Source organism: Cnephaeus nilssonii, assembly GCF_951640355.1.
Source record: "Cnephaeus nilssonii genome assembly, chromosome: 5".
In the NCBI taxonomy this organism is placed as follows: Eukaryota; Metazoa; Chordata; class Mammalia; order Chiroptera; family Vespertilionidae; genus Cnephaeus; species Cnephaeus nilssonii.
This window is the reverse complement of record NC_137076.1, coordinates 103,544,895-103,564,738: the sequence shown is the minus strand read 5'-3', so window position 1 is coordinate 103,564,738 and position 19,844 is coordinate 103,544,895. Positions and strand designations below refer to the sequence as shown.

At 51.4% G+C, this 19,844-nt stretch overlaps 1 protein-coding gene across 1 annotated transcript; it reads right to left on the bottom strand.

Moving 5' to 3' along the window:
* Positions 1–15,056: 15,056 nt before the first annotated feature.
* On the bottom strand, positions 15,057–19,099 carry SMIM23 (small integral membrane protein 23; the record flags this gene model as incomplete). The annotated part of the gene is made up of 4 exons (XM_079770292.1): positions 15,057–15,269; positions 15,512–15,576; positions 15,775–15,826; positions 19,010–19,099. 4 exons carry the CDS (start codon positions 19,097–19,099, stop codon positions 15,057–15,059), a joined length of 420 nt encoding a protein of 139 aa, XP_079626418.1.
* Positions 19,100–19,844: the final 745 nt, after the last annotated feature.

Sequence of the window (19,844 nt, the reverse complement as noted above, 5' to 3'; positions counted from 1 at the left end):
GAGTCCTGCTCAGCGCCTCCCTGGCTTCGCCGGCTGCCCCCGGCCCTCTGGGTGACCCACTGGGATGCCTCACCTGAGGTACACTGGAGTCCTGTGTCTACATATGTCCCCAAAGCATAAAGAGCCCTCTGATGAAGGAGAAAGTCCCAGCCCTGCTCCACTGGCACGCGGGCGTTCGTGTGGCCTGCTCTGCCAGTGGGCAGCCTCCTGTGCCTATTTTAGGGGGAAATGTTCGTCGTCTGCAGGGGTGGGGACCTTTTTTTCTGCCAAGGGCCGTTTGGATATTTATAACATCATTCGCGGGCCGTACAAAATTATCAACTTAAAATTAGCCTGCTGTATTGGGTCAAACATTTCGTTAACTCAGCCCTCGCGCCCTGGCAGGGCCAGACCAAATGATTTTGCGGGCCTTATATGGCCCGCGGGCCGGACGTTCCCCACCCCTGATCGACTGAATTGGACCCTACCAGGTCCTTGTTTAGAATGTGTAAATGTAAAAAGAGAACCTATACTGTGTGCACCATGTTAATAACAACTCACATTTTAGAGTGTTCCCCATGGGCCAGGCCCTGTGCTAAGTGCTTTTACTCAATTCCCCTACTCTAATTCCAACGACCACCTTATTAGGTAGCTCCCATTCCACCCATTTCATAGCTGAGCAAATGAGGCACAGAGAGGTCAAGGGTGATGTCGTAAGTCCAGCTGCTTGTGAGTGGCCATGTCAGGGTGTCCATCCAGGCTGGTTGGTCTGAGAACTTTTACTCCACTGGGCCTGAGAGCCACGGACAGTGTCACTGATAACAGCTGCCAGGATCTGAGTGGACAGCGCACGCCGCTGGCTGGCCTTCGGCCCAATCGGGGCGAGAGAACGTCCAGGGACTCAGAGCCCAGCAAGTCCCAGGGGCAGGCCCACCCCATAGTTGCAGGCGTGGGTTCTTCAGCTTGTAGGATTTAGGAACACGCCTGGTGCTGACACACCGCCCCATCACACACACACACACACACACACACACACACACACACGTTCTGTTTTATGTTACTACTAGAGGCCTGGTGCACGAAATTCGTGCACAGGGGAAGGGGGTCCCCTCAGCCCAGCCTGCACCCTCTCCAATCCGGGACCCCTTGGGGGATGTCCGACTGCCAGTTTCGGCCCGAACTGGTAGTTGGAAATCCCTCTCACAATCTGGGACTGCTGGCTCCTAACTGCTTACCTGCCTGCCTGCCTGATTGCCCCTAACTGCCCCCCCTGCCAGCCTGATCACCCCTAACCGCCTCTGCCTGCCAGCCTGATCGCATCTAACTGCCCCCCTGCTGGCCTGGTTACCCCCAACTGCTGCCCCCCTGCCAGCCTGGTCGTCCCTCACTGCCCCCCCCTGCCAGTTTGGTCACCCCCAACTGTTCACCCCCCCACCGGCCTGGTCACCCTCAACTGCCCCTCCGCCAGTCTGGTTGCCCCTCAAAGCCCCCCTCTGCCGGCCTGGTCACCCCTCACTGCCCCCCTCTGCCGGCCTGGTTGCCCTACACAGCCTGCTGTTTGGTTGTTACTGTGAGGGCATTGTGACCAATTTGCATATTACCCTTTTATTAGTATAGATGGGCATCACTTGTTACACAGGTGATACACGCCTCCATTCTCATCGCACACATTTCAAGCATATTCCGGAGAGGACATGGAAGTCCCTCCTCATCAATCTGGCCCCATTCCCTCCCCGGGGCGGTCACTGTTGGTAGTTTACTAGTCCTTCTCCTGATCCGCTTTCTATGCACCCTCTTGCACAGGTCTGTGCGTACGCATGCACCTTTGCTCCCTCCACCCCCTTTTAAGACGTGATGTCTTACCTGTATTTTTTGCAGCTTGGGCCCCCCTCCCCCACTTGCTACATGTTAGAGGTCTTCCCCGAGAGTCCCTGTCGTGCTCCCTGACTCATTTGCATGCTTATTGCATTCCATATTACAGTTTAATACTCTCATTTATTTAACCCGCTGTCCTGGGCACCGCGTTCTAGCTACGGCAGATCATTTGGAAAAGTAAATTATCCATAATTACTGAGTGGTAACAAAATAAATACGAAAGCGGGAGAAGGTTGTCAATGTGGAAAGTTAATTAGGGTATAGAAGAAGGGGGGGTGTACCCGTTCCCCCCTTTCCCCACTTTGATCCAGAGCATCACCTGCCCAGGTGCACCTGCTCCCTGCCTGGCTACGGGCTCTGCTCTCTTCCCTTGAAAACTCACTCCTTATGTGGCTGGGCCTCCAGCCCTCCCTGACCGGTACCCCAGCGTGCCTCCCCACTGTCCTCCAAACAAGGCTCGGCCACAGGTGCCCGAGTTCCAGGACCATTTTGGCGCCGACGAGCGCTGCAGGGGCAAGACTTGGTCACAACTTGGCTAAAAGGTGCCAGAACGTCCGTCTGCCGCGACTCAAGTTCCGCACGGGCATCTCACCCAGTCTGACTCAGTCAAACCCAAACCCCCATTTTTTGTTGAGACTTTGACAAGCCCTCGCAACCGCCGAGGGCCCGGCTGGCCCCGGCACACACGTCTGAAATGTGTCAGGCAGGTGTTTCCAAAGAGCTCCTGCTGCGGGAAAATCTATCCTGATGTAATCTGACTAATTCGGCTTTGGCCTTGCTTTCGGAGGACGGGCTATTTGTAATGGAAACAGTGCTAGGGCCACTTCAGACGGCGCTTTGTAATGTGAGCCGCCCGAGCCCTGCAGGTGCCGCGGGGCCCTGTTTTCATTTTACATCTCGAGTTTGTTTACTTTAATGTGTTTCTCTGGGAGGAGGGGGGGGGGGGCGGGGAAACGTGGCCCGGGAGGGGTTTAACAAGTCATTTTTCATTTCAAAAATAGAAATGGTTTTCTATTAAGAAAATTAGTGGTCCAGGGGGCCCGGGAGTCCTGGGGGGCGACAGGAAGTGCCCATGGCCGGGGAGGATATGTTTCCCCGAGACTAATTCCCCAAAGACGCCTGTTGGGGAGCCCACAGACCCGGGGCCCTTGGCAGAGGCATCAATTAGAAAGTGGGAAGCAGTGTTTTCCTTGCTAATTCTTGGCTACCGAATAGGGGTTACTGAAAGCTCCCTTTCCCCCCTCAGAGTCAGGCAGTTTTGAAAAATTGTAAAATTATGAATTCAACCTTGTTTTCAATCGAGGGAGGGGGAGCTGGTTCCCAGGGCGCAAAGCCTGGGCGATGGGTGAAGAGGGCCATGTTTTTAAAGCGCCCACTGCCAACCATCGGCACTCACCACGCCCAGGTGAGGATGCCCTTGAACAAGAGGTCAGTGTGGGTGGGGGTGCCAGCCGCAGCTGCCGCAGGCCTGGCCCCAGGGCAGGGGTTCCAGCTGGAAAGGAGAGTGGGGGGTGTAAGAAGAACCCTGGCTGTCCCCCAGGTTATTTCATGCAGGTTGAGGACGGTCACCTATTTGTCCCTTAGGGCTCCTGTGCCCTGGAGATTGGGCTCCATGAAACTCAAGCCCCAGCTCCCGGCCCTCGCTAAGAAAGCTGAGTGCTGCCCAGCTGGCATGGCTCAGTGGTTGAGCATCAACCTATGAACCTGGAGGTCATAGTTCAATTCCTGGTCAGGGCACATACCCAGGTTGTGGGCTCGACCCCAATGGGGGTTGTGCAGGAGGCAGCTGGTCAATGATTCTCTTGTCTCTCATCATTGATGTTCTCTCTCTCTTCCTTCCTCTCTGAAATCAATAAAAATAATTAAAAAAAGAAAGGGAGCTGAGTGCTTGTTCCATTGCGTGCCAGTCCCTGTGGACGCTTCCCGCTCCCCACCGGCCCAGTGTTTGCATGAGCTGCCTTAGGACTGGCCCAGGTTGGTCTGTGCAGGGAGCTTGGTCCCTTCATCCGTTTTCACAAGAAAGTCCGCCCCCGCCTGCCGGGGACTTAGTGATGCTGCTGATGATGCTTGAGAGGCTGTCTGGCTGCTCTGTCCTTGCTCTTCCTTCTATCCTCTCTGGAGAAAGAAGCAGTTATCTCCTTCCCTCCTCCAGGGGCGCTCATTCCTCACGCACTCAGGTGCCCATTGGCGCTCACATCCCCGACCAAATACACGTCCCTCCCTAAGGAGAATTCTGGCCAATGAAGTGTCCCACTCAAGCATGCATGTACCCATACGTGCCTCCCAGAGCAGTTAAAACTGTTATCTAGAGACCCACAGGATCATGTGTGACCGTAACCAATTCAAAAAAGGCCTTGGAGACCCACTAATCTAACCCTTCATTTCACGGGTTGGGAAGCAGAGACCCAGAGAGGGAAGGCACTTGCCCAGGCCACCATGAGGCAGTGGTCGAGCTGCGCTAAGAAGTAAGACCTCTTGACTCCTGCCCAGGACTCTCTCCTCCAGGCCACCCCTCCCCACCCCCACGGCCATTTCTCCAAAGGCTGCTGTCAGGAAGGGATTTGAGTGCCACGCAGGCCCACTCCGTGATCAGTCCTGTTGGGCCCCCCTGCTACATCTCCCATGTTTAGGCCTTCCTCTCTGTTCCCACTGCCTTGGTGAGGGCTGGGTGGAGGCGGGGAGTGGAGAGAGAGTTTGATCTGGATTCATTGTAGCTTGATGTAGCTTGAGATGCGATCACTGTTTGCTGGCATGTTGGATAAAATCAAGTTAAGATGAAGCTAAAGAATGCCTTTGAAGGTGATAATGCTCCGCACTGGGGAAGGATTGGTTGGAATGCTGGCGGGAATTGGCACAATGTTACCTGAAAGTCAAATGATAGGGCGATACGTTTCGTGAACTTTAATGACTTTCATATGCTATGTTTTTGCTCAACGTTGAAACTGAAGGATAATAATATAGTTTCATGCACAAACATTAGTGAAGAGCTTGAAGAATTTTTACAAAGTGAATGCAAGTAGGTACCCTCCACCCAGTTCAGGATATAGCATATCACCAGCATCCCAGAGTCTCTTTTGTACTCTCTTCTTTAAAAAAAAAATATTTTTTATTGCTTTTTAGAGAGAGAGGAAAGGAGAAGGATAGAGAGATAGAAACGTTGATGAGAGAGGAAGTCACCGATTGGCTGCCTCCTGCAGGGCCCCACTGGGGATCGAGCCCGCAACCTGGGCATGTGCCCTGACGGGGAATTGAACTGTGACCTCTTGGTTCCTGGGTTGGTGCTCAACCGCTGAGCCACACCAGCCCGGCTGTACTCTCTTCTGATTATTGCCTCCAAAAGTAGCCAATATCCTCCTGACGTGTATCGCTATCGATTAATTTTACCTGATTCTGAACTGCACGTGATGGGGTCATGGAGAACTGTACTCTTCCGGTCACAGTGGTTCTGTGAGACTTACCCATGGTTTTGCATGTACTGGTTGGTCTTTTTCATTGCTGGGTAGTGCTCCATTTACGGACAGAATACTATCTACTTATCCATTCTACTGTCGGTGAACTTTTGAATGGCTTCTCATTCTCCAGTGCTAAAAACCATGCTGCTGTGATATTTTTGGAGTTGACTCTCTAGATGTGTGTTTGTGTATGCAGCAGGTGCCTCTCTGAGAGGACACATTTGGAGTGGAATGTTTTCTTGGATCATCAGACATGTGTGTATGTTCAGCGTTAGCTGGTACTGCCCATCGTGTTCCAGAGCACTGGTACCCATTTACACTGCATGGAAGTATAGGCGAGTGCCCGTCACCCTGCATCCTTCGTGTCCGTTTTTAAAAACGTAGACGTTCTGACCTCACCTGGTGAGCAGGGATGTCTCATTGTGGTTCTTGGGTAAAAAATTTGTCCATTTGACTATGCCCTTTTGTGAAGAGCCTGTTCAAGATTTTGCCCATTTTTTTTTTCTTATTGATTTGTAGGAGTTCTCTTTATACTCAGTATACAGATTCTTTGTAAGAGACATATATTGAAAATATCTTACCCCGTTCGGTTTACCTTTTTACTCTCCTAATGGTGTCTTTTGATAAAGCAATTCTTGATTTTAAAATAATCTAATTTGCTGATCTTTTCATTATGTTTAGTGTTCTTTGTGTTTTGTTTAAGAAATCTTTGCCTGTCCATGGCCATACATGTGTACTCCTGTGTTTTATTCTAGAAGCTTTATTGTTGCACTCTCCACATTTAGGCTGTGATTCCCCTGAAATAGAATTTTGAGTACAGTATCCGAGGAAAGAGTCAGTGTCCATATTTTCCATAAGGTTGGGCAATTGATTTCACACCATTTATGGACACGACAGTTCTTTCCTCATCACACTGTTATGGTACCTTTGCCATAAATCAGGTGACGATATGCGTCTGGGTGGGTGGTGTGATCAAGTTTGTTATTCATGTCATTTTTTTTTATTTTTTTAAAAATATATTTTATTGATTTTTGCAGAGAGGAAGGGAGAGGGATAGAGAGTTAGAAACATCGATCAGCTGACTCCTGCACACCCCCTACTGGGGATGTGCCTGCAACCAAGGTACATGCCATTGACCGGAATCAAACCTGGGACCCTCCAGTCCACAGGCCGATGCTCTATCCACTGAGCCAAACCAGTTAGGGCTATTCATGTCATTTAAATCTTTGTATTTACTTACTAATTTTTGTATCTGTTGGTATTGTCGGTTAGAGACATTCCATTATGATTATGGTATTGGTTATTCCTTTTTTCAGTTCTTACAGTGTTCAAGACGTCCCATTAAGCTCATTTGAATTTAGGGTTGTTGTATATTCCTGTTGAATTAACCTCTCTATAATTATGAAATGTTATTCTTTATGTTCAATCTTCTGGTCTTAATGTCTGTTTGATCTGTGTTAGTAGGAGGCCTATACCTGCTTTTAAAGATAATCTGTTTCTTTTTTAGTGTTTTTATGGATATGGTTTCCCATCCCTTTTCTTTTAACCTTTCTAGGTTCTTTTATTTATGTCTCTTGTAAGCAACATGCATTTTTAAAAATCCAGATTAATCATCTGTTTTAATTGGAATATTTAGTCCACGTCCAGTTTTGGGCTGTTATGATATGAGTTGCAATGAATATTTCTATATAAGACTTTTTTATGGGCATATGCTTTTGTCTTAAGTAAACATCTAGGAGTGAAATTGTTGGGTTATACAGCTGGTGTGTAATTTTATTGTTTTTAATTAATGTTATTGAAGTATAATATACATACAATAAAAATAGGTTGAAAGTGTACAGTTTGGTGAATGTCAACAAATGTGAGTGAGGCAGTAGAATCCCTTTTGTGACAATAGTCAGGGTCCAGCCCCCACTGCGCCAGGGGCCCCACCTGCCTGAGGCCTCTCCCACGTCCCTCACGGCACTGAGACTCCTCCCAGCGCCCCATTTCTCTGGCTCCCCACCACCCTGGGAGCCCATGTGGGCAGTGACTGCGTTGGCTCTGATCTCCAAAATATTTCCACCGTCCGCCGCACATGGCCGCAGCTCACCGCGCAGTCAGGAGGGCTGTGGAGTGAATGATCACACGTGGGGAGACACCTCTCTGCTGGGACTCGAGGGGACAGAATCGGTTGGGTGTCGCGGTGTGGCCTCGAGTCAGAGGCAGGCTGGGACGCGCAGCCCAGGGCCTGAGCCCAGTTGCGAGGAAACTCTCTGAATGGCAGATGCACGAGGTCCCTGTGGTGTCCATGGCCGGGGCGGGAGGGGAGAAGTAACGGCAGGTGACATTTATACAACGTGGTGCGGTTTACACAGCTCTCGCGTGGGCATTACCTCACTTGATCCGGAAGGAGCCCGGGGTGGGGTTTCAGCATGTGGCCCCCAACTCTGCCGGCCTGAGTGTGTCCTGGCCCCACCACCTCACTCGGTGACCCGGGATATTTATGCCCCCGCGTCCCCGTTTCCTTGCGTGTGCAGCAAAGATACTGACAGTACCCGACGCAGAGATCTGTTGTGACGGTTCAGTAAGGTAGGTGATGCCCGTAAAACACTTAGAGTCGCGCCTGGAGCATAGTAAACACTAAATAAAAGTTGGTTGTTATTCCTTAATCCCCTCACTAGGCCCTGGAGACATGTAGACGTACCCCATTTTACGAGCTGCAGACGGGGGTTCAGGAGCATGGAGGGACCTGTCTGAGGTCACAGTGGAGACGTGGGGGTGGGGAGGCAGGGCGGGACTAGGCCTGTCCTTGTAGTTCCCCTTCACGCCACGTCCACGGACGTGCACTTTGCCTGGACTCACAGACGGGGGAAGTGAATTCTGCTGTAGCTGACCGTACACCAGGGTGTTCAGAAAGATCGCTTTTCTTCTCTGGATGAGCTAAGAGCCAAATGAGATGGGATGGCTTTGTGCCCGCCAGAGTAGGAGGGCATTCGAGAGGATTGCTATTATTATTATTATTAGAGGCCCTGTGCAAGGATTTGTGCACATGCACCGGTGGGGTCCCTCAGCCTGGCCTGCACCCTCTCGCAATCCGAGACCCCTCGGGGGATGTTGGACTGCCAGTTCCAGCCCGATTCCCACAGGCCAGGGGGGATCGGACCGAAACCGGCAGTCCGACATCCCCGAGGGATGTAGCAGTGCGGATGCAGTAGTGTGTGAAGCGGCAGGCGGTGGGGAAGGAGCCCAAGCCAGGGCTGGGTGCCGGGCCGCTCCCACTCGGTGGTGCTGCCACAGAGGCGGGAGAGGCTTATGCCGCCGCAGCTGCACTTGCCAGCCGTGACCCTGGGGTCTGGCGCCCATTGGTCAGCTTAACAGCACTCCTGCTGTGGGAGCGCACCGACCACCAGGGGGCAGCTCCTGCGTTGAGTGTCTGCCCCCTGGTGGTCAGTGTGCGTCATAGCGACCGGTCGACTGGTCGTTTGGTCGTTCGGTCACTTAGGCTTTTATATATATATATATATATATATATATATATATATATATATATATATATATATATATAATTATTTTATGTTATTGTTGACAGTATGACAGATGTCATGTCTCCCGTTTCCTCCCTTTTTGCCCCCCTCCACCCAACCCCGCCCCACCCCAGGCCTTCCCCATGCTATTGTCTGTGTCCATGAGTTATACATATATGTTCTTTGGTTAATTTCTTCCCATCCCATTCCCTCCTCTCCCCTGTGAGATCTGTCAGTCTGTTCCAGGCATTCACACCTCTGGACCTATTTTGTTCATCAGTTTATTTTGTTCTTTAGATTCCACATGTGAGGGAGATCATATGATATTTGTCTTTCTCCCACTGGCTTATTTCGCTTAGCATAATAGTCTTCAGGTCCCTCAATTCCCTCCATACTGTCTCAAAGGGTAAGAGATCCTTTTTTTTTTACAGCTGCATAGTATTCCATAGTGTAAATGTATCACAGCTTTTTAATCCACTTATCTACTGAAGGGCACCTGGGCTGTGTCCAGATCTTAGCTATTGTAAATAGTGCTGCAATGAACATAGGGGTGCACACATTCTTTCTGATTAGTGTTTTGGGTCTCTTAGGATATATTCCCAGAGGTGGGATCGCTGGGTGAAACGGCGGTTCCATTTTTAATTTGTGGATTGTTACTATTGATACTTTAGCAAAGTACATGTATTTCTAGCCCTTGTTTCCCTGTTCTGGATACAGCACCCCGACTTCCCTGGGAACCACCACTCCCTCCTCAGTTCATGCTTGGGGTTCTCCCTGGCTAGAGGGTTGGGGCGTGAGCATCCCCCTTTAGCTGTGTCCCCTCAGCTGCGAGGACGAGCTCAGAAGTGGACATGTGGTCTAATCTGAGAGCCGCCGGGCTCCGTGGCCGGACTGGGGGCAGGGAGGACCCAGGGCGCTTGCTCTGGGAGCTGAGAGGAGATGACCTCATCGGGAGCTCCCGGCCGCCTGGTCCCCTCCGTGGGGACAGCCTGCCTGAGAAGGGCCGCCCCGCGGCAGGCAGAGCTGAGAGAGGGAGAGCGTGAGCCCAGGCCCAACGCCCCTGGGTGTCCCTGGGCCTGCGTGGGTCTGGGTCTGCCTGGACTTTTCTGTTTCCTCCCTTTTGGGGGCGTCTGCTAGCGTCCTCAGCACCGTGCTCACCGTCAGTACTACCCCTCCTAATGTCCCAGCCGCCACTCGCGGGGGGGTGCAGCCCCACGACAGGGAAACCGAAGCTCTGGGGGAAACCGAGGCTCTAGGGAGGACGTGATTCTTCCAAAGCACGCAGGTGACCCCGGTCCTTTCTGCCGAGGGCCCAGCCACTCTGCCGAGAAGGCCGCGTGGTGTTTGCGTAAAGCTCTGGCCTCCTCGCGCCCTGGCCTCAGACAGGGACACATTCAACGCCTCCCGGGAATGGTGCCTGGGAAGCGGGTGGCTTCCCGGAGTGGCTGCTCCTGGGCTCCAGCCCTCACCCCCCTCGACTATCCTCCTGACAGCCAGTCTGAACCGAATTGGCTGTGGGGCATTTCATAATTTTTGTTGAACACATTTGTGGCTTAAGGGAACAAATTAAATCCACGTTTTTATTTGACATCATCAAAAATATGGCAGACAGACTGGCAATGGACTGTTCTTCCTGGTCTTGGGATCATTTCACTGGAGCCCGCACCTCTGCTTCTCAAGGGTATTATTAAAATCTATTTTATTGGTTTCAGAGGAAGGGAGAGGGGGAGAGAGACAGAGACATCAATGATGAGAGAGAATCTTGATCAACTGCCTCCTGCACGCCCCCCACTGGGGATCGAGCCCGCACCCGGGGCATGTGCCCTTGACTGGAATCAGTCCACAGGCTGATGCTCTATCCGCTGAGCCAAACCGGCGAGGTCTCAAGGGTATTTTCAAAAATCGGATTCACACAAAGGCCTTCGGGAAGCCTGCTCCCTCTTACCTAGGACCTGGGTTTCGGCTGGGCCGCAGCACCCATAACTGAGATGCGATTCTAGTGGGAAGGCCCCTCTCTGCACCCACCCACCCACCCACCCACGATTCTGTTTCCCCCACGATTTCCCCTGGCCATGGCTTCGTTTAAGTGCCAGCGTTTTCCTATAACTGAACTAACAGCTCTCCATATTAGTGCCAACTTAAGCACCCTATCACTTCTCTGAACTCTTAGGTCGGCCAGTAAATCTATAGCTCGCTTGGCAATTAGTGAGGTGCCTCTGGCACTTCGCCCAGTGGCTCTCAGAACAATGCAGACATTTCATTTCCCCGTCCTTGTTCCTGGGCTTCCCGGGAGAAAGACAAGCTCTATGTGGACAGGAAGCTCCTACTGCCCTCTCCACAGCTACCTGACACGCAGTTGCACGCAGTGGGTATTTACTGTCTTACGAACTTCATTGGAATGCGATTATTTAACAATACAGCGAGGATTTCTTAAGAGAGGGAAGACGTTATCTTGGCTGGGCTTCGTGGAGGCGAGGCTGTAAAGCCCGCTGGGTTTGCATCCTGGCTCTCCCCTTATTGAGCTTAACACCGAGGCAAAGCCCTCCAAGCCTCAGTTTCCCCCTCTGTCAACCGGAAACGACAATAGCACTTGACCAAGCCCTGGAAACAGGAACACGGGGAGCTTTCTCTAAATGATGAAGCTGTTTCCGTGGTCACACTTTGATGAGTTCTTCCCGATAATCCTTATATTCTTAAGAAGTGCGCCTGGCTGATACACAGGTGGGATTCACTGAATCCAGTTTTCGTCTAGATGATCACATTCTCGTCTTTAGCACGTGTGTCATCTGAACCACTGTGCTCCCCCCTCCCCGCCGCCCTCTGTAAGCTGAAGGAACAGAAAGGAAGCGGACCCCAAGCAATACAACAAAATAAAAGGCCGAGTGCATCAGTGTTCACAGGAGAGCCCGAGGGAGCATTAGGAAGGCTGCCAAATAGATCTATTAATTAAAAGGGAGAGCGGGGAGAAAACCATCAATTAAAGCTAATTAAAAGTTATTGTTTGCGATGCTGACCTCATGCTCCAGGTGCCTGAAACATTAGATGACGAGAAGGCGTGACATTTCTCCAGCTGGCCCCTCGCCCCTCGACAAGACCAGGCCTGTCTCCTCCATCTGGCCCTCCTGGGTGACTTGGGTCAGGACCTGAATCGTGGCTCAGGTTCCTCTCCTCTGAAAGGAGGGGAAGTCCTGAGGCCTGGGGAGCAGCTCTGGGGACCCTTCTCTTCAGCCCCACCCATCGATGGCACCCTGGTGCTCCCGCTCTGCCCTGCCCCGAGCCTCCACGGGCCCCGAAGGCAGCAGCGGCTGGGCACGTGGTCGCCTCGGATCTCTCTTACACGTGTCCTTCTCTGAAATGGCCTTGTCTTGACTTTCCCACTTGTTTTTTGTTTCCCCAATCAGCCTGTAAACTTCTTGTTCACCAGTGGCTGCACATGCGTGGCCCCATCAGTATCTCTCTTTTTACTTTAAATTTTAAAATCTTTATTGTTGAAAGTATTACATATGTCCCCCTTCTTTCCCCACTGACCCTTTCTAGCCCGCCCCCGCGCCCTGCCCCAGGCCTTCACCATCCTACTGTCTGTCATGGGCGATGCATATAAGCATACGAGGTTTTTGGTTGGTCACTTCCCACCCATCCACCCTCCCCTGCCTTCCCTTTGAGGTTCTGCAGTCTGTTCTATGCAACTGTGTCTCTGGATCTATTTTGTTTATCAGTTTATTTTGTTCATTAGATTACGCATGTGAGTGAGGTCATGTGATACTTGTCTTTCTCTGACGGGCTTATTTCGCTTAGCATAATGCTCTCCAGGTCCCTCCATGCGGTCTCAAAGGTTAAGAGATCCTTCTTTTTACTGCCGAATGTGCCACGGCTTTTTTATCCACTCGTCTACTGCCCATCAGTGTCTCTTGCTGGACAGGAGGGAGCTGGAGGTGCCTTCTCGAGGAGAAGTTGTTCCTCTCCAGAAAGAAATCCACTCTGTGGATACAAAAGGGGGGTCCCACTGGGCAACATTTTGTGCCGGAAGCCAGTTCCAGCATGTCACAATTGCAAGATTTTCATCAAAAGGTTGATGGAACTTGGGGACTCAACAGGGCTGAGTCACATATGTTGTCACCTGTTGGAATGGCTAAAGGCATTTCCCCAAACCTGAAAGGGATGCAGTAAATTGATTGTTTGCTGCCAGACAGCTCAGGGCATCTTAATCTACATGTTATTGCCTCCTGTTGGCCAAACACCTGAACAGCCATAGGCTATTCCCCAATCTGACAATGCTTCTATACCCTACCCTTTGAAGTGTATTATCTCCACCTTGCCTTAGGACAATTTGTGTTAATAAAAAGCAAGGGGTCCTGAGACAAGGAGAACTTAGTTTCTTTAGCTAGGCTCCTCTGACCCCCAATGCCTTTCAAAATTATCTTTTGTCTCTGGACACTTATTTAATCTATGCACAGCCTTCTCCAGACTCCAGAACCCTTCTAGGTGCCGGATCAAGGCCCACCGGTGTTAAATGTCGCCCAACATCCGGCGTTAATTTTGCTAACGTCACTCAAGCGACAACAGGCTTCACAGTTGTGAAAGGTAGCCCTACTCCTCTTACATGTGGCGTTGTGTCTTTCACACCCAGCCACTGAAGGCAGAGAGTGAAAACCCCTGCTGGGCTGACTGCTCCCGTGGGGACTCCAGTGGCTCAGCAATTGTGTTCAGCCTTTGCATGTGTATCTCTCACAATTCTGCATCCTGGGAGCAAGAGGAGATGGGCAGACACACAAAGGGGAACAGCGGCCAGGCAGCGGCCCAGTCCAGGAGAGGGCGGGACGCTGAGGGCAGCTCCTGGATTTGTGCTGTGAGGGCGCCTGGAGCACCTCGTGGGTGCCTGGGACTCCCCCGTTCCCACCTCCACCATCCCAGGCCATGGGACGCTCTGATTTCCATGAGATTCTGGCTCCCTTGTTAGGCCACAATGAACCCTCACGGCCTGCGCCACCCGGAGTGGCTGGCTGTGCCTATGGGCTCACAGAGCAATGAAACAAGAGTAACTAAAGCACCCGGGGTCGGGGCCCACACCAGCATGGGCTGTCCCTGTGGGGGGGGGGGGGGGGGGGCACGAGGTGGTGTCCGACAGCTCTCTGGGTATTTACTCCTGGGCTCAAGGCTCTGCTCATATCCACTGGCGTCGTTCCATTCCTTAAGGATCCAGGCTTTAGTTTCTTTTTTTAATGTAGCCTCTAGTTTATTTGTTATTTTTTTTTTTAAAAAAATCTTTATTGTTGAAGGTATTAAATATGTCCCTTTTTTTCTCCCATTGACCCTGTATAGCCCAACCCCCATCCCAGGCCTCCACCACCCTATTGTTTGTGTCCATGGGTTATGCATATATGCCTGCAAGTTCTTTGGTTGATCTCTTACCCCCCACCCCCACGCCCTACCCCCACCTTCCATCTGAGATTTGACAGTTGTGGCCCCTAGTTTTTATATACATTTTATAAAAATATCTATATACCCTGGCTGGGGTGGCTCAGTTGGTTGGGCGTTGTCCCTTGCACTGAAAGGTTGCTGGTTCAATTCCTGATCAGGGCACATGCCCAGGTTGTGGGCTAGATCCCCAGGAGGGGGCATGCAGGGGGCAGCCGATCGATGTTCCGCTCTCACATCTATGATTCCCTCCCTCTCTCTCCCTTGCTCTTCCTCTCTCTAATTAGTTGAAAAATCATTTTAAAAAAATCTATAGCTGTATTTTATATGTCATATAAAATAGATACACATATGTAATATAATATCTAAATATAATATAAACACGCGTATACTACAGGGTCCCTACTCTGTGCCCGACACGCTCTATCTATACATGTTTGGTCCCCACTGTTACCCCGTGAGGCAGTTTGTTTCCCCGATTCTCACTAATGAGGCAGTTTGTCTTGAGGTGTTAAGGAATTTGGCACAAAGTCTCAGGTAAGTGGGAGAGAATGCTCCTGGCCCTGGGGCTGGCTCGGAAGCCCGTGTGGATCCCGTGGGGTGCGAGGGAGGACAGCTCAGCGGAGCCCCGGGTCCTCCTGGTGGTGTTTGCGGTCAGGAAGCAGCAGCACCAACAGCATTCTTAGAGTCCCAACTATTCTATTTTTTTTTTTTTCCTGCCTTGAACTTCAGGGATCACAGCTTAGCCCTACTTAGGGGAGCCAGAGTAGGGCTGGCAAGCCTTTCCCCTGTCTCCTTGGCCTCCTGCCCGGGTCCCAGCCCTGGCCCCTCACACACGGTTCCTGAAGGAGGAGCAGGATTCCTCGGGGTGCCCCTCGCCCAGAAGGACATCGAGCCACTCTTCCAGGTCCTGCACCAGCTGCTCCAGCTCTCGCACCTCCTTCTCGAGCTTTTCTAAGAAAACTTGCAAGTTCTCCTTCAACCAAGTCCTGACGACCTTTAGCGGCTCTTTGGAGGGATCCTTGGTCTGGAATTCAAATCCCTGAAAGGCAGACACCAAAGTTACATCTGGAGCTTTTTCACGTAGACTCCTTTGCCACTGGTTTCAGAAAGTCCCCTGAGCCTTTGCAGGTGCTACTCCTTCTGCTTGGAATACCCTTCCCCATACTCTCCAGCTCCTACTTAGCCTTCAAGACCCAGCTCGCTAATGACACCTCCAGGAAGCCTTCCCAGATTTCCTCAGCCAAGCCTGTCCACCCTTCGGGACCTTCCTGAACATGTTACCTGGGAAGCCACAGGATTCTGGTAGTTACATTCTTTGATCCTTTCTGACATCTCCCAACTTCTTCCTGAAATGGGCACAGACACACCTCTTCACAAGGGCAAACGGATGGCAGTTGGCATAAAGGTGGTTGGTCACCGCAGTGGGATGAAGGGCGGTGGGAGAAGGCAAGCGCCGAGACCACCTTGGCATGCAGGCATCTCCAGAACACCCCTCTCGGCTCTGTGTGGCCTCAGCTCCTCCCTCTCAGATTCCCAAAGCTCACCTGATATCCCCGTGCTCACGTACAGCACCAAGACCAGCAGCGCCAACAGCGTCTGCGGGCAGGAGGAGGAGGGGGCAGGTCAATTGCCGGGGGGCAGATGGGCGTCTGCTTCTCTCGGGGAACTGGGGAGGGGGCAGCGATAAGATCGTCTTCAGAGCTGAACGTTTCCCTAGTTACCTAAGTCACATGCTCACTACCGAACCCCCAAACTCTGCAGAAACAGCGTGGCAACCAACGGACACGTCACTGCTGTGTCCCCTCTTTCCCCGCTGCTGAGAATGGAGGCCTGCTTCTGTTCTCATCCCTTGCCTCACTTTTGCATCTTTTGTGTGAAAGGATCTTTAAACGAAATCCACTTTAACATGGTATAGTTTACATGCAATAAAATGCATACATTTTAATATATATGTTTATCGATTTCAGAGAGGAAGGGAGAGGGAGAGAGAGATAGAAACATCAACGATCAGAGAAACATTGATGGGCTGCCTTCTTCACGCCCCACACTGGGGATCGAGCCCGCAACCTGGGCATGTGCCCTGGACCAGAAATTGAACCGTGACCTCCAATTCATGAGCCGATGCCCAACCACCGAGCCACACTGGCTGGGCTAAAAGGCACACCTTGTATTATTTATTTTATTTTTATTAAAAAATATATTTTTATTGATTTTAGAGAGGAAATGAGAGGGAGAGAGAGAGATAGAAACATCAATGATGAGAGAGAATATTGATGGGCTACCTCCTGCACGCCCTCCACTGAGGATTGAGCCCACAATGTGGCCTTGACCGGAATTGAACCCAGGACCCTTCAGTCCGCAGACCAACGCTCTATCCACTGAGCCCAACCAGCTAGGGCTGCACACCTTTTAAATGTTCAGTGTGATGAGTTTTGACAAACGTCTATACCTGTGGACTCCCACCCCAGTCAAGATAAAGAGCATTTCCATCGTTCTAGAACGTTCCTTTATGCCTTTGTGCAGTCAGCTCCCTCCTTCCCCCTGGCACAGGGGGCTCAGACACACCTGCTTTCACTGTCAGTGAGACAGTGACGGTGTCAGGGCAAACAGACGTGGACGGGGCATTGAGGCGGACAGTGTGGGCTGATATCGAGTCTTCCTCAAACTCACCAGATGTGGACGGAGCCAGCTTGGATCTGCCTTGAAACCCTGTATTTCTTACGTACTCGAGTTCATGAGGCGAGACTTAGCCCCGCTACCACAACAAAGAAGACTAAAGATTGGCCCAAGTTGCCTCTCCCCCGGGTAGTTTTCTTTGTATAGACCAGCAGCGATATTCTTGTTATGAACTTCAAAACGAAAAGTAAATTACAGCGGCTGAGCCTCGCAGACCCACTGATGAGTGACAGGAGCCAGACACAAAGGTGCGCACTGATTTCATCCCCGGGAAATCCTCGCACACGCACAGCTCATCGGCGATGAAAGAAGTCAGAATCCTGGCTGTGGGTGGGGCGCTGGCTGCGTGGGGGCCTGCGGGGCCATCCGGGTTCCAGAATGTTCTGTAGCTCGATCCGGGTGGTGGCTGCCCGCGTGGGCACACCAGTGTGAGAGTCATTGCTCTGTATACGTAAGGTTAGGTGCTTTTTCTCTCCTCCTCAGTATCCCCTGGGGATCTTTGAATGGGAAACACACAGAACCGCCCCCTTCTTTAAACCGTCCGGTGAGCGGTCTGAATGCTCTTCCATTTCTTCAGCCTCTGACCTTACAGGTTGACTGTTTCCCATCCGCATGCTCGCGGCTCGGTTTTTATTTGATGTCCCGTGGAAGCCAAGGTGGGGAAGTGAGGAGGGCTGGGACTAGGGAGTCCATTTTAGTCTTTCTCTTTGTGACGTCCTGGGCCTGAGCCAACTCGTTTCTTCTCTCCGAGCCTCAGTTTCTCTACCTGCAGAATGGGTTTGAAATGCACCTCTTTCAAAAAGGAGGGGTGGGACTCTGATTTGGGAAATGCCATGGTCAGCAGAAGTGAGTGGGTTGCCTTGCTGCGGGGCTTCGCAGAGCCTCCGTTATGTGAATGAGCAGTGCAAACCCCAAACCACAGGACCCTTCTAACGCTTCTCCCACACAGAGCGTTCCTGGGCTCTGGTATCCGTGGGACGCTTCTTAGGAAGAGCCGCAGTGTGAGGGGCCCTCAAATCCCATCTTGCCGCGAGGCCCAGCATCCAGGAGGCACTGGCGTGCGTATATGAAGTGAGCGGATCTTTTGAAGACATGTGTAGGTCCGTCATCCATCGCGCTGTTTAAAACCTCTCAATGGTTTCTTACTAATCTCAGAATAAAACCCCATGCCTCCCATGGTGTGGGAGGCCCAGCTGCCCTCCCCAGCCTCCGTCCCAGCCCTCCTCACCTCTCCGCTGGGAGGTGGTGAAGTGCAGGGTAACCCTTGCTAAGGGTTCTGGAGTTACATAGACTTGGCTTCACACCCCAGCATATCCTGGCTGTATGGCCTTTTTGCCTTTCTGAGCCTCAGTTTACCCCTCTGTGAGCGAGATCCACAGCAGCTACCTCTCAGGAATGTTGTAAACATTCACGAAAGAGAGAGGAGATGGAAGCACCAGGCTGTGGACAGTGAGAGTTTCCTACCGACAAAAATCCCAGGTGAGGTTTGAATTTCAGTCCTAAGAACTAATGCTCTAAGGGCTCTCCAATTCGGGTGTATTGTCCTATTTATTTCAGTTCGTTCATTCATTCATTCATTCATTCATTCATCACCAAACACCATTCTAGGCACTAGGGATATAGCAGGACACTAAACAAAAGCCCCTTGCCCTGCACAGTTTGGCTCAGTGGATAGAGTGTCGGCCCATGGACCGAAGGGTCTCGGGTTCAATTCTGGTCAAGGGCACGTATCTTAGTTGGAGGCAACCAATTGATGTGTCTCTCTCACATCAATGTTTCTCTCTCTGTCTCTCCCCCTCCCTTCCACTCTCTCTAAAAACCAATTTTAAACTGAAAGTTTAAACTGAAAAAATATCCCCGGGTGAGGATTAACAGCAGCAACAACAAACCCCCACCCTCCGCGAGCATGCCCTCTGCTGGCAGCGCTGGGAGTAGGTAAGCGCGCGGTAAAGCTTCGGGAAGGAGCGCCTGAGCCCCAGCTTTGTTCCGCCAGCTCAGGCTCCAGGCAGAGTGGAGCTGACAGCCTGCGCCTGACTCTGAGGGCCTGACAGCGTGTCTGAGCCCAGACGGGAGGAGAGCGGGGTGTACCTGGCCTGGCCTCACCTGCTTCTTGTCCTCACAGCGACTGCCCCTGCTGCGTTCAAGCAGCTCGGCGGCCACTCGCCCCCTGCTATCCACCCGCTGGATCACCATGGCCTCCGGTCAGGGTGCCTGGGTGCAGCAAGGTCCCCGCACCTGACAGCAGATGGGCACCCCCAGGGTCCTCTGCTCACCAGGCATCCCTCAAGCAGTGAGGTGTGATGTCACAGAAGGTGGGGACAGCGAGGCCCCACCCTTGTCACCAGCCTGATTTTTAGCCCTGCCCCTCACTTCTTCTTCATAGAAATGTAAAAAAGAAAAAACAAAAAACAAAACACCAGGAAGAAATACATCAGAAGATTATATTTCAGGGTGATGATTTTTCTGACCTTTTCCCTCTATATTTGCAAGTTTTTAATAAAATACGAGTTTTTAAATACAAAACAATAGAAAGCTTTTTTAAACTGAAATTTTTATGGATATAATTTTAGATTCATGTCAGCAGTAAGGACAAATACAGGAGACCTTGTGTGCCCTTAACTCACTTCCCTCCAAGGGTAGCCTCGCCGCATACAGGATCGCAACCAGGATGTTGCCGTCGACACAATCTTTGCACCTGGCTCAGATCTGTTGTGCTTGTCCTCATTCATGTACGTGTGTGTGTGTGTGTGTGTGTGTGTGTGTGTGTGTGCATTTAATTCCAAATAATTTTGTCACGTGGGTAGGTCTGTGTATTCGCCACTACAATCAAGATCCAGACTTCCAACACCAGAGTCCCTGTGCTGCCTTTGATAACCTGCCCCCTCCCTCCCCCACGGTGCCTAACTCCTGGCAACCACCGATCCGTTCTCCATGTCTA